This window comes from Tenrec ecaudatus, chromosome 16, assembly GCF_050624435.1.
Source record: "Tenrec ecaudatus isolate mTenEca1 chromosome 16, mTenEca1.hap1, whole genome shotgun sequence".
NCBI lineage: Eukaryota > Metazoa > Chordata > Mammalia > Afrosoricida > Tenrecidae > Tenrec > Tenrec ecaudatus.
In genome coordinates this window covers 418275-443474 of record NC_134545.1, presented here as the reverse complement: position 1 = coordinate 443474, position 25200 = coordinate 418275, and the positions used below count along the sequence as shown (strand labels likewise).

General features: G+C 57.7%; 1 protein-coding gene across 9 annotated transcripts in view; it reads left to right on the top strand.

Moving 5' to 3' along the window:
- The first annotated feature begins 8424 nt into the window (after positions 1-8424).
- The window catches only part of FBRSL1 (fibrosin like 1), a 41456-nt gene continuing 24680 nt past the window's right edge, over positions 8425-25200 (top strand). For 7 of the 9 annotated variants that reach the window (XM_075533817.1, XM_075533816.1, XM_075533818.1 and 4 more), the window contains exons 1-3: positions 8425-9158; positions 16204-16401; positions 24008-24121. In XM_075533817.1, the coding sequence (XP_075389932.1) occupies positions 8856-9158; positions 16204-16401; positions 24008-24121 (615 nt within the window). In that variant the 5' untranslated portion in view covers positions 8425-8855. Of the gene's footprint in view, positions 9159-16203; positions 16402-17249; positions 19387-24007; positions 24122-25200 lie in introns of those variants that run through there. The other 2 variants (XM_075533820.1, XM_075533819.1) reach the window with 2 other exon arrangements.

Below are 25200 nucleotides of genomic sequence, written 5' to 3'. Positions count from 1 at the left end.
CTGTGCCTGCACAACTCCAGGGGGTATCACTTTCTCAGCCCACAGCCCTTTAGCTGGTATGACACAATGCAGTCTGAATCTCTCAGGGTCAGCTCAGGCCAGGGTAACCCATTATCTTCAGAAACATGTGGAAATTGACCTAAAGAGTAACTTGAATAGGCAGAAAAGGGCCACATCACCGGAGGTGCCCACGAGAACCAGGTGGGCAGAGGGGTGTAGGAGCTATGGGGACTGTGATGGGCAAGGCCCCCGGATGCATGGCCTTCTGACCCTCTGCCTGTTGGGACAGGCCAGCACAAAAACAAACCAAGATTGGGGTCACTGAAGTGGAGACGTTGAGCCAGATGCACAAAAGAGTCTTATGTCTTCCTGTCGCCACAAAGCTCAGAGCCCTGATAGCAGTGTCCACCTGAGTTAGCCCAAGATGGACACCTGAGAGACCTCAGGGACTGAGGGACCTTGAATGCCTGTGAGATTGCATGTTGCTGTTACCTGCATTCTCATGGACTCCAAATCTTGGTGACCCCACGTGTGCAGAGTGGAACTGCCCCACAGGGTTTTCAAGGCTGGACCCTTTGGTGCAGATGGCTGGCCTTTCTCTCAAGGCACTTCTCTGGGTGGTCTCCATCTGTTAAACTTCCATTTATAGTTGAGTGCTTAAACCAATGGTTCTCAACCGTCCTAATGCTGCCACCATTTAACCCTATAATGGAGAGCATGATGTTTTTGTAACATTTAATTAAATGTATATGTTTATATATATGTGTATATATATATATATATATAACTATGAAAGTCAAGAATAAAAACAAAATTTTTTTTCCTGAAATTAAAAATCCAGGCATTTTAGGGCTAATACAATTCCTCATGTGTGGTGACCCCCCAACCATAAAATTATTTTCGTTGCTACCTCATAACTGTAATTTTGCTACTGTTATGATTTAGGCGACCCTGTGAAAGGGTCGTTTGACCCCAAAAGGGGTTGTGATGTATAGGTTGAGAACTGCTGCCTTAAACCTTTGCACCAAAGGACCCGAACACAAGTCCTCTGCCCGTGAGTATAGGGCACTCATCTACCGAAAGCCAAGAGCTCACACACAGAATCCTTCCTACCCTCCTGAGGCTGTTGTAAGTCCCAGGAGAGACTGCTGCATGCAGGGACGGCTCACAGGATGAACACAAGTGTCTGAAAACTCTTGAGAAGCAAGCATGGCGAGCCTCGGCCCCGCCTCTGGACTGCTGCCCAGGCCCCTAGCACATGAAGTCCCACATCTGGGATCCTCCTACTCCCAGCATCTGCACCTCCACCCCTCTTCAAGGCTCTGAGACCTGCTCACTGACAACCAGGCCCCCACATTCTCAGGCCCGCTCCCTTCTAACAAACGGAACAATGCACATGGGCTTGTGTTTGACTCCCTGGGGTCTGTCAGTGCCCAGAGCCGGGTCTGGCATAGTAACCCACTGTGGTCGACTGAGTCAATTCCAACCCACAGTGACCCTGCAGCTTGACCAGAACTAGCCCCCAGGGAGGGTGAAGCAGAAGCATCCCACAGGGGGCACAGAGCAGAATTACCCCACAGGGCTTTCACGGCGATGGTCTTTCCAGAAGCAGATGGCCAGTGTGCTTCTCCCGCAGAGCAGCTGGTGGGTTTGAACCACTGATCTTACAGTTGGCAGTTGGTAACATACACTACTACATCTTTTTGGCACATAGTAGGTGCTCATACTTACAGAAATCAAGGATGGGTAGGTAATCCGGTAGCTTTGTGAGGGAAGCAAAGTCAGAATCACAGCCCAGCTTCCTATCCACACCTGGTCCCCTTCAACCCGCCCCCCTCCCCCCGCCAGCTCATCATCCTGGTGACAACGTCCCTGGGTGGGCACTCTGGTGAGGTGGGGGTGTAGGCACAATGTGTCACTTCCACATGTAACCAGACAAGAGCTGCAGAACAGGAGGTGGGTATCCTGGTGCAGCAAACTTCCAGAGAACTTTCTGGACACCAGTCCGCACGCCCAGAAACCCAGGCCTCAGGTAGCCCTGTCCATGGTCCTGGGCCCCAAATGGGGAGGAGGAGTCACTGCTTGCTGCTTTAGGATGGAGCTGGCTTTGCTGGCCCCTGTGACCAGGCCAAGGTGTCCTGGTGTGCAAAGGTTAAGCACTAAGCAGCTCACCAGGAGGTTGACAGGTGAAAGTCCTGGTGTGCACTTCTGAATAATAAGTTGTCAAAGACCCTCTAGTTTTCTCAGAAAATACTTCTACAAATGTACAAGGGAGGAGGTTTCAAAAAGCTCATGGGGAAAAGTCCCTAAAAGATGTTGGAATTTTTGACAGACACATTGAAGTCGCCTCGTATTTATGTTTGCTGCAAACAAACATATAGCCACAGAACTAGTCACTCATAAACCCCAAGGCAGGGCCCAATTCTGACTTAGAGTGGAGGGTTTCCAAGACCATGACCTCTATGGGACCAGACAGCTTTACCTTTCTCCCACAGAACAGCTGGGGGTCTGAACCGCCGACTTGCAGCTAGCAGCTTAACCCTAATCGCTTGCTGCTCCGGCAGGCTGCTTACAGGAGGTTCTCGTGCATGCTGGGCTGTCTCACCATGCTTCCCTCCCTGGTGCCCGCCTGCCTGGTGAAGGGCCTGAGCACCTGAGACTGTACTCATCTGAGCACCCACCTGTGTGGCAGGTGCGAGCCTGTTCCTCAGCTGCCTACATCACTGCCTGATGGCTGCCATCTGCCACCTCCACTCCTCCTGCCTGTCAGCCTCATGCTGCCCTCAGATACGGACAGCCCTACACCGAGGGCAGGCAATGGCCGGCCTCAGTCTGGCTGAGTCCCTGGGCCATGCCAGGTCAGGCTGGCCTGGAATTTGGCCCCCAGACATTACCTGGAACCACTGTTCCCTGGGCCCTCTCTCTCTGGCCTGGAACAGGAGTAGGTGTCACTCTGTGGCTGTGGATGCCCACAGTGTGTGTGAACACATGGTCTGGAGGACAACAGAATGGAAGCAGCCACCAGAGGCTGGAAGAGACCAGGCAGGGTGTGTCCCCGGAGCCTACCACACCCTGATCTCCGTTTCTGGCCTCCAGACACTGAGAGCACACTCCTGTTGTCTTCTGCCATCCAGTCCATGTTGACAGCATCCACAGAAAACAGCTCGGAGATCTGTCCTGAACTACTCCATCTGGCTTTGCCTGAAGCAGGCATAACACAAGCTGATGCACAAACCGCACCCCGCCCATACATGCCCCAGACTTTTACATTTTTAAGAGAAGTCTGAGTCAGGGTTTTAGTACCCTGCATGCCTAGGTGGGGGCAGCTTACTTCCAAAGGGACCAGCACCTTCTTCTAACAATCCCAAGTGGGGCACCCAGCTCATGCAATGGCTTTCCATTTACAACTCACAAGGAAACAGCCATGAGTCTGTGTGGGCCTGAGGTCAGCACAGACACCTTCCCACGCCTGCTCAGCAGGAAAGGGGCTGCAGCCACGCAGATAACAGCCAGGCCAGACAGGCGCTCACAGGACGGACGGCGAGCTCCTCAGCCCTCATGGCCAGACAGAGTCCTCATGCAGACAGGGGTCTTTGTCCGGTACTTGTGGCCATGGTCACTGAAGCCTGGGCGTCTTCCTTATGAAGCATGGTCACAGTAAGAGCCGACTGGCACACCTGCTCATCCCATGGTGGGTACCTGATGAGCTGCCCCACAGACCACATCCCCTGGAAATCACCGCAGCACGTAGAATGGACGGGATGCGGTCTCCATCCCCAGATGCCAGGAAAGCCTAGCCTTCTGTGCCACCAGAGGAGCCAACTGGCGGCTCAGAAAGGAGACTCTGCGCATACTTGTTAGAGGGAGAGCAAGCGATCGATTGTCACAAGCAAACAGCACATGGAACACCCCAAAAAAGCAGGTGGCTCGGCTAACCTATAGAGACTGACCTAAATCTGCTGGAGCAGATGGAATTGTGGAGACAATATCATGGCACTTCACCTTCTGGTCAAGAGCCCCAGTAGCGCAGTGGTTGAAGAGCCTGACTGCTAACTGATTCCTGGGTGGTTCAAACCGACCAGCTGCTCCAAAGGAGACCGTTAAGGCACTCTAGTTTTGTGAGAGTGGAGGTGGTTCCACTCTGTTCTATCAGATCACTAGGAGTTGGCATTGACTCAGTGGCAGAGGGTTTGCTTTAGGTCTTGGGTGACTCTGTTCTGTGTCACAGAAGAGCCAGGACAAGCTCTCTAAAGCAAAGCCACATGGCAGAGTGGTGAGGTGTGTCCTTACTCCTATCAGAGTCCATTGTGGGAACGAGTTCTGTGGAGGATGTGGTGGTAACAGGTGACACAACTGCAGCTGATAAACCAGCACCTTTGGGTGGGGACATCTCTGCCAACAGGGCCCACCTATGCAGGGGGTCCCATTCCACCATCAGCCCCTCCACCAGGTGACTAGAGAAGGGCAGGTCCTAATGGGTAAATGTAATACAGCTACAGGAGGGACCTGGGTACTGAGAGGCCAGGTGCCGAACCTAGGAGGTAAGGGACCAGGCACTGAGCCTGTCGTGGGAACTGGGTGGGACTCCGGCACTAGGAAGCCCGGTGCCAAGCCCTGGGGAGGGGTGGGGAGAGAAGCTGCGGGAGAACTCCTTAGACTGCAGAGATAGGGCAGACACGGAACCAGTCATGCACAGAGGCTAGGACACTGAGTGAGTTCTCAGACTCTGATGATGGGGCAGGACCTACAGACACTCACTTGTCACCTTTCCAAGGAGGTGAGAAGCTGGGCACTGGGTGCTCTCTGTGGAACAGCAGCCCTGGCAAGGGGCTTGTTAAAGATACAAATTCTCAGACCCAGCGAATCACAAACTCTGGGGTGGGCCTAGCATGCCCCTCCCCTCATGGTCCTGGAGTTTACCAACGCTCGAGAACCACTGAGTTCAAAACAGTCATAAGTTTCACCTTCAAAATACCTGTAAGGAAGCATTATGATCATCACCACGCCCATGTCATAGATGGGGAAACTGAGGCACAGAGACAGTGGTCTAATTAGAACCCAGACAATCTGGTTCCAAAACTATCCTGTCTAATAACGCAATCACGGGCTCTTAATTCTAGATTTAAATGATAACTTGTACATAAAATGACACAACTTTACCTCTGAAATCAAAGAGGACTTGAAGCACTTACTGATAAAGATCAAAGACTACAGTCTTCAACACACACACACACACACACACACACACACACACTCAAAGACAAAAGTCCTCAAGACTGGGCCAATAAGCAACATCACAATAAATGAAGCAACACTGAAGTTATCAATGATTTCATTTTACTTAGATCCACAAAAGACGCTTGTGGAAGCAGCTGTCAGGAAATCAAACACGTAGCATTAGGCAAATCTGCACACAGGAGCCAGTTAGGGTGCAGTGAAGCAATGATGAAACATACAACTTTCCTCTAGTTCTTTAATGATTCCTCACCACCCCACCCCCACTATCACGATCCTAATTATTCCTTACAAACCGGGCTAGATCAGAGGATGTACATTGGTATAGATAGGAACTGGAAACAGAGGGAATCCAGGACAGATGAACTGCTCGGGACCAGCGGTGAGAGTGGCAATGCCGAGAGGGTGGAGGGAAGGTGGGGTAGAAAGGGGGAACTGATCACAAGGATCTACATATAACCTCCTCCCTGGGGGATGGACAACAGAAAAGTGGGTGAAGGGAGATGTCGAACAGTTTAAGACATGACATGGGAAAGGTGGGGGAAATGAGGAGCTGATATCAAGGGCTCAAGTAGAAAGAAATGTGTTGAGAATGACAGTGGCAACAAATGTACAAATGTGCTTGACACAATGGATGGATGTATGGATTGTGATAAGAGTTGTGAGAGCCCCCAATAAAATTATTTTTAAAAAATCTACTGCACAAAAGTAAAGATAATACTTTGACGTCTAAGGTGTGGTGGTCCCAAACTAAGGTACATTCAATGTCCTCGTGTACTTGTGAAAGGCTGGACAATGGACAAGGGAGGTAAAACAAGAATCGAGCCCTAAAATTAGTGTTGGTGAACAATATTGAATGTATCATGGACTGTGAAAGAAATGAATAAATTTGTAGTAGAGGAAATACAGCCCAGATACTCGTGAGGAGGAGGGAGGGTGGTGAGACTGTGTCACATATTTTGTAGGTTATCAGGAGAGATCAGTCCCTGGAAAAAGACATCATGCTTATTAAAGTAGAGGGTCAGTGAAAGAGAAGACACTCAAGGAGATGGATTAGCATAGTAGTTGCAAAAAAGGCTCAACCGGACCAATAAGCACATCACAATCAACAAAGCAACCACATATGCCAAGGATTGTGAGGATGGCCCAGGACCAGGAAGGGTTCTGTTCTGCTGTACACAAGGAACCAACCTGAGCTGGAACCAACTGGCTGGAACTTGACAGCATCTAACAACATAACAGTATCTAACAACATAACAGCACCTAAAACGCCACAAACTGTTGCCCTAGCCATGTTTCAAGTGCTCAAAGAACCCTGTGACTGTGGCCCTGGTGCTGGATGGCAAAGATATGAAACTTTCCACTGGCTGCACCATGCCAAGGCCCAGCCTCCCACCGGAAGCCCTCTCACGCACCCCAGGTACTTAGCAGCAATGCTGTGTACACAAAAAGCACACCACTAGCAAGCGCAGAGAGGTGAATCACTGGGACTCTGTAAACTTGAGGTGAGAGAGAGTAAGCCCTCTTTTCAAATTGGCCAACACAAGAACGGTCAAGGGCCAGAGCTACATCAGGAAACTCCGATGGGGAGGCTGGCCAAGGCACACCCTCTGGCCTCTCCAGGAAGGGCCAGCCCACCTGGGAATGAATAGGACAGTGGAGCATGGGGCAGAAAGCCTCCTGCCTCATTCTGCAGAGCTCCAGAACCTCCGAGGGAGGCCTGAGGACCTCTCTGACCAGGTCTTCACCAAACACTCCTGTTTCAGGGACCCACAGAGCAAAGCAAGAGCCATATTTAACACTTTATATACTTGTTTCAAGCACAGAGACCCCATCTCTTCCTAAATGAATTTTGGTGGGGGGCGGGGCAGGAAAGGTTTCACAGAGGCCTAAGGGTCTTACCAGCATGTGAGCTGGAGTGGGCTCCAGGGCTGGATAGAGGAGTCCAGGGTGGGGTGTCCCAGACACATGCTGTGCCCTGCATATTTTCTGGGACTCTTCCTCCCAGAAGAATCTCTTCTGGTGGGTACTCTCCTTTCCCACACAGAAAGAGAGGGAAGTCGGGGGGTTGTGGATGGAAGTTTTCATAAGAAAACAATGGGTGGGAGGAGGAGAATGTAAAAGGAGGTGGGAAGGCGGGGAGGGGCGGGGGACTGGATGCAGAAGACCAGCAGTTGGGGGCAGGGATGCATTGCTGGGTGTCTTCAGTAACCAGACTTTTCAGTCACCTCAGGAGAGCCTCTTCTAGGGCCTGAGGCTCCTGGACACACCTTTCCTGCCGCAGGCTCCTGGTGTGGGTGTCAGTGGCCTGAGGCACCAGGTCAGCACTGCCCTCTGGGCCACCACCAGCCATGCTGCTCCCACCTCCGGATCTTTGCATTGCTAGCCGTGTCTCCACTGCTCTGGGGTCTCTCCTCTCTGGGTTCCCGTATTCCTTCTCTGGGTCCCCACTTGCCAGGGCAGCCAGGGTTCGGCTCGGAAGGCCCCTGTGGAAGCCTTCCCTCTAGCCGTTAGCAACTATCCTCGCTTTCTCATGGGGCTCTGTGCTCAGTGCCGGCCGTCGAGGTCATATGGTCAACATGTGGAGCAGGAATTAATGACGGAAGCATTGGGGCAAGGTGGCTCCCATCCCCAGGTCTGCCCCCTGACTGGCAGCACGCCCCTCCCCGCGCACAGGTGGGGGTGGATCTGGGGCCGGAGTGGCTGTGCGGAGGTGATGCCGGAGGGGACCCCCGCTTTCTACTCACAAGTGCCCGCTGAGAAACTATCCAGAGGGCAAGTCCTTGGCCTGCAAATGGGGAGGTGCCTCATAGGTACGAGGGGCGGTGCCCAGGACGGCCACCTCACGGGGCCGAGGAACTGGACGGAGACTCTGAAAGGCGCAACCCCCGACGCGAGGCCTCAGCCCCGTAGCGCCAGCTGGGCGGGGCTTGGAGGTCGGGGGCGGGGTTTCACAGAACGTAGCTCGGACTGGACGGAACCTGGGTGTTGGGGCGGGGCCTAGCTGCCGGGGGCGGGGCCTCCCGTGGAGCAGCGCGTATAAGCGGGGCCTTGCGGGCCGGGGCGGGGCTCGGGAAGCGCAGCAAGGCGCGTCTGGGCGTGACCCGGAGGCCGGGGCGGGGACGGGGCGGGGACGGGACGCGACGGGCCTTGGCCGCACCGCGGCTCACTTCCTCTGGTAATCGCAGCCGGGCGGAAGTACGTCAGTTGTTATCCGCTCTGGGCGCCGCCGCCGCTACTGCTGCCGCCGCCACAGCCTCCTGAGCCCGCCACCGAGGAAGCCCGGCCGCCCACCGGTCGATTTCTTCACCCCGCGCGCATGGGGCGCATCCCCAGCGGAGAGGCCGAGGGCCACTGAGCGCCCCGGCCCGCCTGCTGAATGCGCCGGGCGGTGGGACCGAGGTCGAGCCGGGCCCGGGGCTGAGCCACGGCGGCCGCGGGAAGCAGCACTCGGTGCGTCCCGCCCGCGCCCCGGGCATGCCCGGCCCGGCCCCGCGCGCCCGCCGCCTGCTGCCCAGTCGCCGAGCCCGCGCGGCGCACACGAGGCCCGGCGGCTCCGCGGCTGCCTAGCCGGAGAGGCCAGCCGTCAAGGTCACCAGGCCCGCTGTGCGCCCGCAGCCATGGAGGCCAAGGTCCGTCAGAGCCGGCGCTCGCGCTCGCTGCGGGACCGCGTGAGGCGCCGGGAAGCTGCCGCCGCGGCCCGCGACGCCCGCCCGCGGAGTCCGTCGTCGGGTGACGAGACCGAAGCCAGTCCGGGCAAGGAGAACACGAGCCACAACTGCGCGCCGCCCCGGGGCGCCGCCGCCCCTGCGCCCCGCACCCCGCGCCCCCCGCGCCGCCGCCGTCGCGAGTCTAGCTCACAAGAGGAGGAGCTCATCGACGGCTTTGCCATCGCCAGCTTCAGCACCCTGGAGGCCTTGGAGGTAGGTGGACGGGGGTCCCGGACCCCTGCGGCTCCCAGTCCCCGGGCCTCCCCCTCGGCCGCACCTGCAGGCCCTGCCGCGTGGGGGTTGGCGTTCTCCGCCTCGGTATCACACTTCAAACGGGGGCTGTAGCGGGGCAGCCAGTACGTTTTGCAATTATGTTTCTGTTGTCAAACTATTGTTGCATTCTTCTCAAGACGTGCCTGGGAGGGAGGCGAGGTGAAATGGATGCTTTGGGATTCTCCCAAGCCTAGTGTTTGGAGGAAGAGAGGGGACCACCCCCACCCCCTCTGTCTGCTGCGTGGGTAGGAAGTTGGCAGAAAATATTGCTTGTTTAGCTAAGTTATCTGGGCAATATTTGCTGAGCAAATATTGCTCGTCTTGCCTTGGTGCAGGTGAGCAGAAGATGGAAGGCCATCAGTTGCAGGGATGGGCTGGCTTTGCCCGTGTGTGGGGAGGGGGGAGTGTTACTCCATGGGATCTGGTGTAGTTGGGGGCTGTCTCTTTGAAAGTAGTATAGTTGGGGGCTGGCTTTGTTGGGGGACTGCTAGACCTGGCATGGTTGGGAACTCTCTAAATCTATGTAGTAGAGGCTGCACCCCTAGACCTGGAAGGACAGGATTGAAGACCTCCACCCCAGGCTGTGCCCGCCAGAGGCTCACTGTAGGGACCTGCCTCCACCCAGTCTGGGCCCTGGCAGTTTTGGTGGGTATGGGACAGTGAAGCTGGCTGCTCTGGGGCCAAGCTGCAAGGTTTCAGAGCTTGTCTATGCCTGCCCCCCTCTTCGTACCTTGGTGGCAGTTGGAAAGGGTGTGTGTGTGTGTGTCTCTGCCTGGCCTGGCCGTGACATTGTCGAACACTAACTATGGCCTCCCCGCCTGACTCTACTCCTCCAGATGGGCAGCACCCTGTCGGTGGCCACTGCTATCTCCTCCAGGCCCACAAGTTCCAACAGTCCCCATCTTCTGTTTCTCCTTGAGGACTCATGGCCTCTGAGGGGGTGGGGTTAGTTGTCCTGACCCCAGTGGGTGCTAGAGGGAGGAAGGCGTGAGCAGAAGAGAAACCAAGGCAAAGTTTTGTGTCCATGGTGGCTTGTGGCAGGGGTGTGGCACCAGCAGCATCCCTGTCAGAAGCAGTGTTTCAGGGTGAGGCTCATCAAGTGGGCCAGTTCTGAGCCAGGCGCTGCCTTTACATCACCCCAAGGTTTCTGAGCAGGTCCCTCAGGCAAGGTCAGGTGAGCACCCTCTTCTTCTCAGCTTCTTTTGTCCCAAGAGCATAGTGTCCCCCAAAGCTGAGATGCCTCATGACCATCTAGTTCACATAAGTGGTGTTGGTGGGCATGTGCCTACGTGAGGATGGCCTAAGACACTGCAGGCCGGTGTCCCTGCTCTTCATGACCAGGGCTGGCAGCCACTCTGAAGGTACAAACACTTGGCCTTGGGGACTGGATGCCTGGGGCTTGTGCCCTCCCCACCACCAAGACTTGCCACATCCATAACCTGGACCTGGCCTCTAGGAAGCAGAGGGGCACCGGCCTGACCCCTGTGCCCTGGTGGCTGTGTCCACATGGCAGGCCTTGCCCAGCCAAGACACCCACTCCTATAAGTCCCCAGGCCCAGCTGCTGGAAGGGGCTTTCCTGGGTGACCCCAGCTAGGTGCCCAGAGTTTTAAAAGCCACCAATACAGTTGGCAGCAGTTAAGGCTTTAAAGGGCCCTGCCTCTGTTAGCCTAGCAGGGGCGCGGAGGTGTGTCCCCAGGGTTCTGCTGGTCTGGGGACCATTGCCCCGGGGGCAGCAGCCGGGGGAACAAGGCTGCACTCTCAGCTGCCTGAGGCCATGAGTCTGCGGAAGGTCCCTGCAGCTGACCTCTGGGACTGCTCGTGCACACATACACACACACACTTGATTCTTCCCCCAGCGGTACCACCGCTGGGCACTTATCGAGCTACAGATTGGACTGTATGCGGTGCTGGGGGTAGGACTGAGTGAGGAAGGTTGGCAGAGTGTCTGCCCCCTCCACCGACCTTCAAGGACCCTGAGCTGGGGCCCAGACACTCAGGGCAGTGGGTGCCATGATGGCCGGGCCTGGCTTCCAGACACGATGAGTAGCTAACTGGCTGTCAGAGTCCAAGACTTTGCTCAGTGCGGCTTCCCTCTGCCTTCAGGGCTAGGGAACCCCCCACCCCACCCAAGCTAGACAAGAGCCTCTGGGCCCCTCCACCTGCGAACCCCTTCAGGACCCAGATCCAGCAAGGCTGTCCTCTTCCATTCAACCCCACTGAGCACCTCCCCTTCAACTCTGGTAAGCCCCTCACCTCTAAGCCCCCATAAGGCTTCATTCCCCTACACCCCCCCCCCCATGTGCCCAGTATGTTGTCTGAATAGCAGATTTTCACTAAGTTCAAAGTCAAGCTGTGAAGCATGTCCACTGAAAACAGCTCCCCTTGGCCCAGCCTGCCTGGCCCGCATCTCCCTTCTGGATTGCTCTGTGCAGGTGTGGCCAAGCACACATCTTCTATGCCACCTGCCCATCCAGGTGTGTGCAGGGCAGTAGCTCTCTCCTGTGTGGTCACCAGCTTTACCCCAATAGCCCACATGGGCCAACCTCCCCTGTCAAAGGTGGATCAGCTGTAGCTCAGGGTCTCAGGACGGTGCTGCACTGTGGGCAAGGTTTGTGTGCCCTGCAGGGCCGAGGACAGGGTGGCTGCTGGTGACTCGACCAGCCAAGATGTGGGTGACTGGCAGGAACTTGGCATGTACAAACTGGCCATGGTGGAGCCAGAAGGGACACAACACCCAGGTGAGCCTGGACTGGGTCTGCCCACCCAATGCCCCATGGCACTGCCATACTTGGGCCTCCACACTGGGCACTGACAACTGACATAGATGCCCTTTTATTCACTGACTGAGGCTGCACTTTCCTACCTACCTGTTGTAAGCTAACCAGATCGTCAGAACTCATCTGTCTGCCACCAGCAGGCTGGTTCCTGTGAGCTGGAGGCCGCACGAGCCTCCTTTTACCAACCTTGCACCAGTCCTGAGGCCGCCTATCCAGGCCTCACCGAACTCTGACCAGACGCACGCGTGGGCATAGGTCTTGTATGTCAGGGATGCTGCAGGTCAACTTCATGGTCAAGACTGAACTCCCCGCTTCTGGTTGACTGAGCTAGCCAGCAACCCACCCTCAGGCCTCTGGCCCAGAGGAGGGTGCTAGTTCTTCTCTTGCCGGGAGGCACTCAGCTATCCCTGGCTGGTGGGCTACCTTGTACAGGTCCTTGTTGCTCTGGCTGACTTGGACCAGCTCTGTGGTCTCACACCGTTTCCAGTGTCACTGCTCTGTCTCAGATCAAGCAGGTTCTTGGTACAAGGACCCCAGGTGCACACAACTTGCTCCCTTTCCAGTCTTTTTAAAGATAGTGCCTTCTCCTCCAACCTCTGAAGTTAACCCTTGTAAGCCTGACAGGTCATTAAAAGTTTCCAGTCGTCTTGGTAGGCCACAGCCACCTCATTTACATAATAAGGGGTCTGGTCCCTTTGCCAGACTCCATCCTAGCAGAGCCACCAGCCCCGAGCTGCAGCGTGCATGAGGTCAGCTACATCCACTTTCCATTAAGGCGGCATTTGCCCACAGTGGAAGGCTTAAGTTTCACCCACACTCACAGGCCCATCCCTCAGGATCCTGGGCAGCCCAGCACCCTGTGGGCCCCCAGCCACACACTGCCTCCCCTCAGCAGCAGTGTGCACATTTGAATGCTAAGTGCCTGGGGGAGTGTGTCTGCATGTGCCCCCAAGTGTGAGTGTGCATGTGTTGTATACATGTCCCTGTCCTGGTGAGTGCATGTTCCTCTCTGAGTGTGCATGTGATGGGTGTACATACCTCATCTGGATGTGTATACATGGGTGGATGTGTCTGTCTGCAATGTAGGTGTCCTGTCTGGACCCCACTTGCCCCTTGCCCTCACACTGCTGTCTGCTGACACACTGACCGTCCCTCCGTGTCTGTGTGATAGGCCCACTGCTCTGCTCTACTGTGGTCTGTGTGCAGCCTGAGTGGGGGAACATGGGATATATCCCACCCTCTGCCCTGCCTGCCTGTCTTTGAGACTTGTGTTTGTTGAACCTCACTGAGTCTATGCATTTGGGAGCCACCTGGGGCCGTGAGTGCCTCCCGGGGGTGTCTAGCCATGTCCTTTGCCGAGTCTTGTGGGTGTCTTGGTAGCACCAATGCTGTGCCCCTCGACCATGACCACACTGCTGTGGCTGGAGTCTTGGAAGGCCGCCGATTGTGCAGACCTCCTCTGCCTAACCTGGGGGCTTAAGGATGGCCAGCGTGGCTAGACTGCCAGCGCATTTGAATGACCCCACTCTGGGGTTCAGTGCTGTTCTAGGGGCTGCCCTTCCCAGGCCCAGAGGTGCCATCACAGGGTGGGTGGCAGGTGGTCTGGGAAGAAGCACAGATGGACAGAGAGCCAGAGCCAAGGGAAGGGATGAGATTCTGGGTTGGTGGCCACCTATGAGTGAGGCAGTGGGGTTGGGGTGCTCTGACAGACCCCTTTGGGCAGAGCAGCTCAGGCCACAGATTGTAGCTCTCTCAGCATGCGCATCCTGCCTAACACCTTAAACTTAAACTCTAAGCTGCCCCGAGGTCTTTGGAAGAAAGGCCTGGCAGTCTTTTGGAAAGTTGGGCTGTGAGGACTACTTGGGGACCCCGTGAGGCCCAGGTCTGCTTTGCACACACAGGTTGACTGACTCCATCTTGAATATGAGAGTGGTGTGCCAGGGTGGGTGTGCATGAGTGTGCCTATATCTGGGTATGTGTGCGAGTGTGAATGTAGAAGTGGGTGTGTGTATGTGTATAAGTGTGAATATGAGTGCATGCATGAGCATGTGTGTGTGCTTGGCTGTGTATACAGGTGGGAGTGGCTGTGTGTGAATGTGTTATGTGCCTTAGCTGTATGGGAATGGATGTGTGTTTGTGTGTTTAAGTGTGAGTATGAATGTGGGAGTGGATGTGTGTGGCTATGAGTATGTGCTTATGTGTGGGGGTGCATGAGTGTATGTGGCTGTGTGTGAATATGGAAGTGGATGTGCGTGAGTTTGAGTGTGCTTTGTGTGCATAAGAATGTGTGGGAGTGTGAGTGTGAATATGGGAGTGGGTATGCGTGTGTGTGCTTATGTGTTTAAGTGTGAATACGAATGTGTGGGTGTACATATGTGTGTAGGTGTGGTGGCTTCTTAGAATTGCCCATTTTCCCTCCTGTGCATTTTGCAGCACCAGTTTACTTTGGGACACTCTCCAGGGGAGGCCGACGTGATGAGGACGGCTTCCCCCAGGCCCCAGCTGAGTGGCCCCTTCTCTTTGGCTTCTGTCCGATCTCTATGTAGCTGAGTCCCCTCATCTGTGTCCCTTGCTCCTCGGGATTAGGGTAGCTGCTGGCTCCTCTTGGGAGCCTGAGGGCATCATGCTCCTTCATGCTTACAGAGCCCAATGAGCCATTGCTAGTTCTTGGAACAGAGAGGCTGGGGGCGCCCTCGCCACTCAATCCTGGAGTTGGCCTGATACCCACAGGCAGTCACGACTGTTTAGGATATCCTGAGTTTAGGAATGCACCCCAACACCGTGACTGGGTGGGGCTGGCCCACATTCATGCAGAGGAGGGTGGATCTGGCCCCTACAAACTCCACAGGGCTCAGAGCAGTGAGAAGATGGGTGTTGGAACCTGGAAGTGAATTGAGGCTGCAGAAACAGGCCTGTGGGAAAGTCTGTTTCTGAGTTCAAATGCTCGTGTTTCTGACCATGTCGCTAGGAGATGCCATCTGATCCCTGCCCAAGACCCTTGGTGGGTTCTAGATGAAACTTGGGCCCGGCTCACGTCCCCTTGCCATCTCCTTGCCCATTGTTGGACTCCTGGGCAGCTACAGTCACAAGATGAGCTGGTTGTTCATCTCACCTGCAGAGTCAGGGACAGGTGTTGTCAGAGATGAGTTCATGCAGGTCCAGAGGGTTACAGGTTCAACTCCTGGGAAAGTCTGTGACCTTGTCGATACTCTGATGCAGGCTTATGGTTTATCTCAGAGAGTCTTTAGCAAGGCTGACACCTTTCTGAAGGGTGTGTGTGTGTGTGTGTGTGTGTGTACATATACGTATGTGCATATGGGGTCTGTGCACCCAGCCCTTCCTGACTCTGTCTTCTCTCCTTGCCCACTGCCCCTCAGTTGGACAGGGACAGGCCCTTAACCAAGGCCACCAAGCGGAGATAGGAAATCTGGAACAACTGCCTCTGCCTAAAGGCTTGGGTCCCTGGCTGAGGGGGGGGGGGGGTCTCCCCACATCGGAGGTGTCAGACTACACAAAATCAGGCCAATGAGTTTGCAGGAGGCTCCACACCTCATCTCTGACTCATCGCTGCCTATGATCAGCTGCTGCAGCTACTGATCCCAGCCCAGGATCCCAGGGAGGACCACTCCTGGCTCTGCTTCATGCTAACATTTGTACAAAGCTCTGTACTGGACTTGGGGTCACAGGAGCAGGGATGGAAAGGGTCCATGCCCAGGTGTCCTCTGAGAGGTAGCAGGTCCCCAGAAAGAGCGATGACTTCAGAATTGGGCTTCACTCTTGTTCTTGGATTGAGAATTTGGGGAAACTTGCTCATTTCCCTCTACCATTTTCAGGTTTCAGTGAGTCTACCACTCATCTCTGATCCATCCATCTCCCTTTAACTTTAATCCATCTGTTCCCCTGCACGGAAGTGACTTGCCCAAGATATAAGACCCCTCCCCCAAAGATGTGAAACTCCCTCAGCTGAGATACCCACTCAGATGGGCCAACCCTCCAGGTATGTGCAGTCCAGGAGTAGAAGGCCCAGAGCTTCCCACATGAGCCTGGGGCAGCTCCATCATGGTGTCGCTACTGGGATGACAAGTCTTTGGATGGTGTCACTAGTGGGATATGCTGGCGTCTCACAGGGGTGGCACTCGCAAGTTCCGTGTTTGTGGCCGAGCTGAGACTCTCACACTAACCAACTCTGTCTTTCTCTCCCCTGCAGAAGGACATGGCCCTAAAGCCACATGAGCGGAAGGAAAAATGGGAACGTCGCCTCATCAAGAAGCCCCGGGAGTCAGAAAACTGCCCCTCAGCAGAGCCCAGTGAGAACGGGCGGCCCCTGGAGGCAGGCAGCCCCGAGCAGGACTTAGAACCTGCCTGCGACCGGGGAAAGAAGGTTCCATTACAGCCCACCAAGCAGGTGAGTCCTCGTCTCAGCCTGAGACCCCTCCCCTGGGCACACACTACCCCTACCTTGGGCACTTGGGTTTTACACACTCCCCGGGGGCACCTTCTGGGCCAACATCAGCACCTGGACACCACCCGCCGGCATCTGGGCCTGCCTGGCAATGTATGCCATCTTTGCAGGGCACATGGGGCTGGGGGCCAGAACAGTCAGGGCCGGTATGGGAGGGGTAGCTGCTGCCCAGGGCCACACTGTGCAGAGGCTGTGCCAGGCTGGTTAGATGGGTGGAAGCCCTGTACACTGTGTCCTCTGCGGGGGTGCACTGTGTGGTGTGTGCTTAGCCTAGGGGAGCAGCGACAACACCAGGGTGATAGGCCGGCCCCGTCTCCCTGCTGCGTCTGTCAGGTTCCGCCGAGTACAGGGTGTCCAGTGTGTCTGTAAAGACGGGGGCTGGGGGGAGAAGAGGGGAGTAGCACATGTCTGAGGTACCATTGGCTCACCCTGTGTGACACTTAGTGTCTGTGTGTGAGGGGGTGGAGCTCTTACGCTGTCTCTCGGACCACCTGACTTGTGGTTGTCTGCCCAGGTGCCAGGCTCTGTTCATCAGGCATGGTGGGGGGCACCTGTGGGAAGAGCACCAGGGCAGCGGGGCGGCGTGTGGGTTCCCGTGTGGACGGTGTGGAGTCACTGGCTTGCGCCTGCCTGCCTTCAAAGAGACTGTCTTCTTGGTGTGTCAGGCTTGCTCTGGTCTCTGCCTGGCGGCAGGGCTGCTGGTCGGGGGCCGCATGTCTTGGGCCTGGGCTGGAGGGGAGGGGGTGTGGGCACACCTGCCCAGGTGGACACGTGCTCTTTCTTCCATGCAGGTGTGCTCCCCAGAAGGGGGGCCGCTCCCAGCCAACCCCTGGGACCAGAACAGCCCGGCCCAACGCCAGCAGCAGCTCCAGCCCAGCCAGCCCCAAGGGTCACCCCCAGCCCCGTGTCAGCGCTGCCAGCCCCACCAGGCGCTCCCGGACCCCGGGCAGCACTGCCAGCCCCAGCGGTCACTCCCGGGTCAGCGCAGCTGGCCCCAGCGGTCACTTCTGGGTCTCAGACAGCCTTGCCGGCCCCGGCGGTCACTTCTGGGCCCGGGTCAGTCCTGCCAGCCCCAGCGGCTGCTTCCAGCCCCAGGTCAGCTCTGCCGGCCCCAGCGGCCACTCCTGGCCCAGCCCTCCCGACCCCACTGGGTTCTTCCCAGCCCCCGGCCCCGCTGTCGGCACCTGTCCTCCCTCACGCCGTGGCATCGCTGCCGGCCACTGCGCTCACTCCTGGTGCCGTGCCCCCGCTGCCGGCCACTGCTGTCCCTCGTGGCCCCTTGCCCCCGCTGCCGGCCGCTGCGCTCCCTCCTGGCCCTGCGGCTACGCTGCCGGCCAGCGAGGTCCTGGGCGGTCCCGTGTCTCCGCCACCAGCCAAGTAGGGCATCATCAGGTCAGCGCGGCCGACCGCTGCGCTCCCTACTGGCCCACTGTCCACGGTGCCAGCCCCCACGCTCACTCCTTACTTTGGGCCCACGCCGCCGCCCTCCCCGCTCCTTCCTGGGCCCCTGCCAGTGCTGCCAGCCCCGCAGACCCCTCCTAGGCCACCCCAGCCGTCCCCGGCAGCCCTTGCTGGCCCTCGATCAGCCCCAACAAGTAGGCAAAGTGCCCAAGCGGCCCAGCCTGCTGGGTCCTGGACAGCCCCGCCCACCTAAACGGCCATTCATGGGCCCAGGACAGCCGCACTCAGCCAAGAGACCACTCATGGGCGTGGGTCAGCCCTGCCAGCCCCTGAGGTCACTTCTGGGCCCTGGACAGCTTCGCAAGCCCCGGCCGTTACTGCCGATACCAGAGCGGCCATCGCTCCTCGGCCGGCCTACCCGCCGCCCACTGCTGGGACACCCATGCCAGCCTCGGCGGTCACTTCTGGATTTGGGTCAGGCCCGCCGACCACATGTCTCACTCCTGGCCCCGGGCCATCCCTGCCGACCCTTGAGGTCTCGACGGACTCGAACCTCCACTCTAGGGGTGGCCCGCCAGGCCCCCTACGTGAGCCCTGGGGCCTGACCCCCAGCAGGACCCTCTCTGGATGTACCCTCCGGACCTCACTGGTGGCCGGGTGTCGGAGGGCCCAGGCTGCACCGAGCTGTCTGCCGTCATGACTGAGCCCGTCAGAGCCGCCATGCGCGAAGAGGAGATGGCTCCAGCCTCCCCCCGCCCGCGTCTGTGCAGGGCACCCTGCACTGAGCAATCCCTGTGGTGCGTGTGCCCCTGAGGGGCAGCTCCCAGGGCTCAGAGCCAGGGTCCCCAGCTTCTTCCTGTGCCTCTGAAATGCCAACACTGTTGTCACTGATCCTCCACTGCGCCCTGTGCCTGGGGGGGGGGGGGCGGTGAGAGATTGTGTGTGTGTGTGTGTGTGTGTGTGTGTGTGTGTGTGAAATGGCATGTGTGTGCTCGCTTGCATGTACGACGCGCCTGGCTCCCCCTCAGACAGTGGGGACCCACTGGGGGGTGAGAGAGTATATGTGTCTATGTGCCTGTGTAAGATAGGGTGAGATGATAGGTGGGGGGGCCTGCTGGTGGTGGGCTGGCAGGGCTTGTCCAGTCCCCCTGCTCGGCACTCTGTTGGTTGGGGTTGTCCCTGGACTCTGGCCCCGTCCCTAGAGTGCCCACCCTCAGGTCATGGCCTTGCTGGCCCGGCCTTATCTCAGGGCAGCCTCATTGACCATGGCGCCACACGCCATGGTGGCAGCCTCCCAAGTCGCCCTGTTTTCTGGGCGGGGGTCCACGGTCCCCATGCCATGTTGGTTCTCAGGCCCAGGCAGGCATCCCTGCCCCCTGGGCCCCTGCCCACCTCTCCAGGACCTCCGCACACAGGCCCAGCAGCCGGGACAGCGGCAGGTTTACAGGCGTCAGGTGGTTGCCCCTCCTGCTCGGGAACACGGGTTTATTTTTCTGATGAAAGGAAATAAAGAGTCCCGTGATGTTACTTTCCACATGTGCACCTGCGTCTGTACCTTGGCCAGCGGCGTCTGTGTTGTGCACGCAATGCACACAATCCATCCTGCGTGTAGTCTGTGCCTCAGACTTAGGGCTGGTCCGAGCGCCCCCCAGGGGCTCAAATCTGGCCTGAGTTTGAAACTGACCCTCACAAGAGGGTGGGTTACAGGTGTGCCAGGGGCACCCCTAGGACAGCTGGTCCAAAGTCCAGGAGTATGGTGACCACAGTCACTGTCGGGTGGTGGGCAGGGTGTGGAAGGCCCCAAGAGTGGCCAGAGCCAGATCAGGTGGGGAGCATCCTGGGAGGGATTGGAGCAGGCAGAGGTGGCCTGGTCTGTAGATACCCTGGCTGCATCTGGCTAGGCAGACCCAGGCTGTGCAGGTAACATCAAGACAAGAAGCTGGTGGGGAGGGGGCGAGGCCCCTGCACTGAGGGGCACTTGTCAAGCAGCCCCATGCAGAGCTGAGCTGTGCCATGAGGGACAGCGTGTCATACTGGAACGGATCAGAACCCTAGACCAGGACGATGATGTTGGCACTCAGATGCCCCATGCCCGGCCCCTCCACCGAAGCAGAGCAGAACCCACCTTTACTCATCCGATAAGTAGGAGGCCAGAAAGAAATTGGGGCAGCAGCGGGGCTGGGGCCAGGGGGTCACCCTTTACTCTGGCTTCCATCCGCTCCCAGCCACAGCCAGGCAAGTCTTGCTTCCACCTTCCAAGTCTCCTCTAGACTGGGCCTCACAGGGCAATTTGGACAGAAGCCAAGTGCATTGTGATGGTACCACATCCAGCTTCAGGGCCACTAGAGGCCGCATCAGAACCGAAGCAAAGTCTACAGCCACAACAAAGGATGGGCACTTAGAAAGCTCAGAAAGAAGAGGAAGGAGATACTAGAGACCCAAGATGCACAGGAGCACATGATGCCCACGGCGTGTCTGGGAAAACATGTACACAGCGGAGAAGCCTGTGGACCGGCTTTGAGGATGAGAGCACGCCATGCCCCACTCTTGACCAGTGTAGCGTGGGGTCAGTTTTATGTCGATAAAACCATCCCCCTACATGGATTGGGCATGTTCCTTAAAGTATACACCAGAACTGACACAAAGAGACCCTCTTGTAGACCGCCGTCTGTTCTCAGCACCCTGCGGCAGTGAAACCTTGTGCTGATGGTTCATCACGCAGGATAAAGTACTAACGGCTCTCGCAGCCCCCCCCCCATTGTTCTAATGCCCCAGGGGGGGGAGCCGTCTGTCCTCTTGGAGAAGCACTGTCCAAGAAGTGGGAGTGTGTTATCGGATGCCTATTTCCCCCTCGGGTCAGTCTGCGATCACCTGCCCCAAGCCAGTTGAAGCTAGTCTGTGAAAGTCGTGTCCATGTGCTGGGTTTCTTGGTCAGCATGGAACCAACTTGTTGAACTGGCCACAACTCCATCTTGCGATTCTCCCTTTCTTTCAGATGGGGGGGTTGAGCAGAAACATTAACTAGCTTGCCCCAGTATCAGCATGGAGGGCGGCTCTTGAGTGACAGCCTCCCTCTTGGGTAGCCTTCCCTGGAAGACAGTGTCACCTCCATTAAGAATGCTGGAGGGCTCCCTCTGACCTCAGGGCAGAGTCCACACTTCCTGATAGCCCTGTCCTCTGGGTGCACACACCCTTCCAGCCACGGGCCCTCCTCTGCTATCCCCTGTGCCCCACCCTGACTTTCAGCCTGTCCCTGGGGAGTCATCTGTGGTCCTGGCTGAGCTTGTAGCTGGGTGTGAGGAGGGGCTGGGACTTGGAGACCCTTCCAGGTTAGCCAGGTGGGAGAGCAGGCTGCCTGATCCTACCGGTTTCTCACTGTTCCAGTTTCTCCTCTGCAGCACGGGGGAGGGTTTTCTTCACCTAAGGGACCTTCTCAGGACCAGGGTGGTGACAGCTGGCGTGGTGGCCCATGTGTATGTTAGGGTCAAGCTATGATCGTGGGGTTTCCAGTGACTGAGTTTTGGGGAGGGGAACCACCTTTCTTCAGGTAAATGTTTGCAGCCCTGCCCTCAGCTTTACCTGAGCACGTCCCGACCTCATGGTGGCTGCTGCCCATGCTGTAGAGCGGTGTGGATAATGGCAGGCTCAAGGGGAGGTGGGATGAGAGTACTGGCTGTCTGTTTTGAACACCCCCCACCCGCCCAGGCTACCCGGGCCATGCACATGGTTCTCAGAACTGTGAGGGCAGTGGGCAGGGTCCTAGTCACTACAGGGCTCAGAGGCTCTGACCTGGAATCCACAGTAGGGAGCAAACAGTGGGTGGGGTGCCAGGGTGTGGACGGCTCCTGTGGAGAAGCCAGCCTGGGTGGGCCTTGGTTTAGAAATATTCGATTCAGTCCACGGGCCCTCAGCATGCTAAGTGGTGCCCTGCTGGGGAGAGGGGCTGCTGTCCACCACCTGCAGGAAGTGTGCCCCTGGCACAGCTGCAGCATGCCTTCAGACCAGCAGGCTCAGGAGGAACTCGCAAGTCCAGTGGGCACTACAGTGCCCACTCCATGCCCAGTTGGGGATGGGCTAGGGTTCTTGGTAACATAGACCCTTACTGGTGCTGACCCTGTTGGGTGGCTGCAAACCAAAAAAAACATAGAGGGGCATCTGAGGGATGGGTGGGGTTCTTGGGGGGAGTCGGGGAGGCCTGGAGAGCCAGCATGAGAACAAAGCCTGAAGAACTGCGGGCACACCCTGGAGCCTGGCAGGAGGTGGTGGGGCTTTTGGCCCCTAGTGGGGGTACCCAGGGCCCATGCCTTCCCCACCTCCACTCCTCCCTATGTAGGTGCCAAGCAAGTTTCCCCATCAGGCCACTGGGGGGAGGGCTGCCTTTTCTGGGGTGTGGTTTCTGCGCTCCCTACCTGCATCCATGGGAGACGAGTTCTGGATGAAACGCTTTCCCTGGGCAGGGTCCCCTGCTTCTGGTTCTTCTAACCTGGGCGGAGGCGGGGGTGCTGTGAGACCTCCTCCCCCTCTCCCCCTGCCCCTGGAGACTGAGCCAGTGCTGAGCTCGCCCACCCGGGTTAAGGTTAGCGTCTCCATCAGGTGGAGGGCAGTGGCAGCAGGTGACAGTGCAGAGGCACAGGGCTTCTGGGCCCCTGCTCCCACTTTCAGGTCTCGGGCACTCCCACTGTGGTCCAGACTGTGGGCTGGGGAGGCCTGGAGCCCCGTGCCCCAGTTGGCCAGCCACGTACGCCTGTCTCCACATGGAGGGGCCAACTGCACATAGCAGTGGACGTAGCCTAGTGTTCCGGCTGGGCCTCCCTGCTCAACACTGCGCTCCTCCATCGCTGCTGGCCCTGCCCACAGCTGCAAACCATACCCTAAGACCATCCTCTAAGCTGTAGTGGGTGGAGGGCCCAGCAGAGGTGGGTCCTGAGTGAGGGTCTGGGGTGAGGTGACTCCAGGCAGGGGTCTAGGGTATGCTGACCCATAGGCTTGGGTGTGGACTGTGGGTTGTGACCCCATGATGGGCTGTGTGGTCTGCTGTCCTCCAGCTGGGCTGGATGTATGGTGACCCACTGGCTGGCTGGGCTGTGAATTATGAGCTAGTGACCCCAAGCTGGGCTGTAGGCTCTAGACTGTGGTTGCCCTTGGGCTGGGGTGTGAGTTAAAAAGTGTGGTGACCCCCCAGGCTGGGCAGTGGGCTGTGGTAACCGCTGGCTAAAATGTGGGGTATAGTAACCATGGAATGGGAAGGGGGGTGGAGAGGTGGGCCATGATGACACCTGGCTGGCTGGACTGTGAGCTGTGGGGACCCAGCTGACTGGGTTATATGTGGGCTGTGGGGACCCCAGCTGATTGGGTTATATGTGGGCTATGGGGACCCCAGCTGACTGGGTTATATGTGGGCTATGGGGACCCCAGCTGACTGGGTTATATGTGGGCTGTGGGGACCCCAGCTGACTGGGTTATATGTGAGCTATGGGGACCCCAGCTGACTGGGTTATATGTGGGCTATGGGAACCCCAGCTGACTGGGTTATATGCGGGCTGTGGGGACCCCAGCTGACTGGGTTATATGTGGGCTGTGGGGACCCCAGCTGACTGGGTTATATGTGAGCTATGGGGACCCCAGCTGACTGGGTTATATGTGGGCTATGGGGACCCCAGCTGACTGGGTTATATGTGGGCTATGGGGACCCCAGCTGACTGGGTTATATGTGGGCTGTGGGGACCCCAGCTGACTGGGTTATATGTGGGCTGTGGGGACCCAGCTGACTGGGTTATATGTGAGCTGTGGGGACCCCAGCTGACTGGGTTATATGTGAGCTGTGGGGACCCCAGCTGACTGGGTTATATGTGGGCTGTGGGGACCCCAGCTGACTGGGTTACATGCAGGCTGTGGATACCCAGGCTGGCCAGGTAATGGGCTGTGGGGACCCTTGCCCTGGCCTATGGGCTGTGGGATATGGTGGCTCAGGTTGGCTGTAGTGACTCCCATACTGAGATGTGGGCTGTAGGGACCCAGGCTTGCTGGACTATAGGCTGTGGGGACACACACATACACACACACCACCACCCCCAGCCTCAGCAGCAGGACACAGGCCGCCCTGCCCTGCCGCCAGTGGAGGTACTGACCCTCTTGTCTCCTTCCCCAGCTGAAGGCTGCAGTGCCCAGAGGGGGCGGTATGAACAATGGTGACGACAGTGGGCACGAGGTCACCAGCTCCAGGCGCAGCAGCTCCCGGGACCGGGACCAGCTCAGTGAGGATGTGAGTGTGGCCGGCCAGCCAGGCGGGAGCGGAGTGGGCGGGCCGCTGGCCATGAGAGGACATGCCCTCTGCTGAGAGCCTGGGGCTGAACAATAGTAATCAGAGCCCATGCCTGGCCCAGTGGTCAAGTGTACTGTGGGGCAGACACTCAGGACTGTGCTGGGGACCAGGGAATGTGGGCTGTCCTGGGAACAGGAATTGAAGGGTCCTCTCGAGGGACAAGGACTAAAGGGCTGTTTGGGGACAGGGACTGGGGGTCTTGCAGACAAGCTCAGCCTCTGTGTATGCCACCCATGTTTGTGACTCTGGCCTTGTGTTAGCACTCCCCCCCCCCCCGCAACCTGCCTAGCCCCCAGCCCACTGTGAAGGGGTCGTCCTTTGGAACCATCAGTCAGGAGGGCAGCACAGCTGGACACTTCCCATGGAGCCAACCTGGACCCTAGTAGGGGTTGCACTGGGAAGAGTATGAGAGGGGCCCCAAGCCCCAGTTTGCAGTCAGAGGGGAGGGGAGCAGAGGTGGTGGGGAGACTGTGCGCCAGTTCTTGGTCTGGTGCCCACGACCTGCAGTCACCTTCCTGCATCTGGCTGAGCTGCACCTTCCTCAGCTGGTCTCACTGTCTCCACACTCACCTCCCGCCCCCAGCAGCCTCATGTCAGGGTAGTCGGCCTGGAGTTTCATAAGCGCCCACAGTGGTGGGATACAGCTGGGTCAGCAAACCAGGACTCTCTTCCAGGCAGAATGGGCCTGACCTTCCCACTGGGCCTCACAGCCTCCTTCCTGGTCTGAGCACTGACCCCATCAGATGACATCCCCAGCCCTCCAGTGGGATGCTGTGGCCACTCTGGGGAGCTGGGCCCATGCGGAAGGAGGCTGGGGTCGGAGCAGGCAAGTGAGGTGGGTGTGCAGGGCAAGGCTAGTCTGGGTGCAGAAGGCCCTTCCCACACTCAGAACACCCTGGGCAGCAGCCCACAGCCTTCCTTTGCCCTTGGGGCCTGGCCCTCAAAGAGGGCTGATGGGCTGGCCATGACCCAAGCCCAGGGCAGCTGCAGCCAGTAGAGGAGTCCTGACGCAGGGTGGG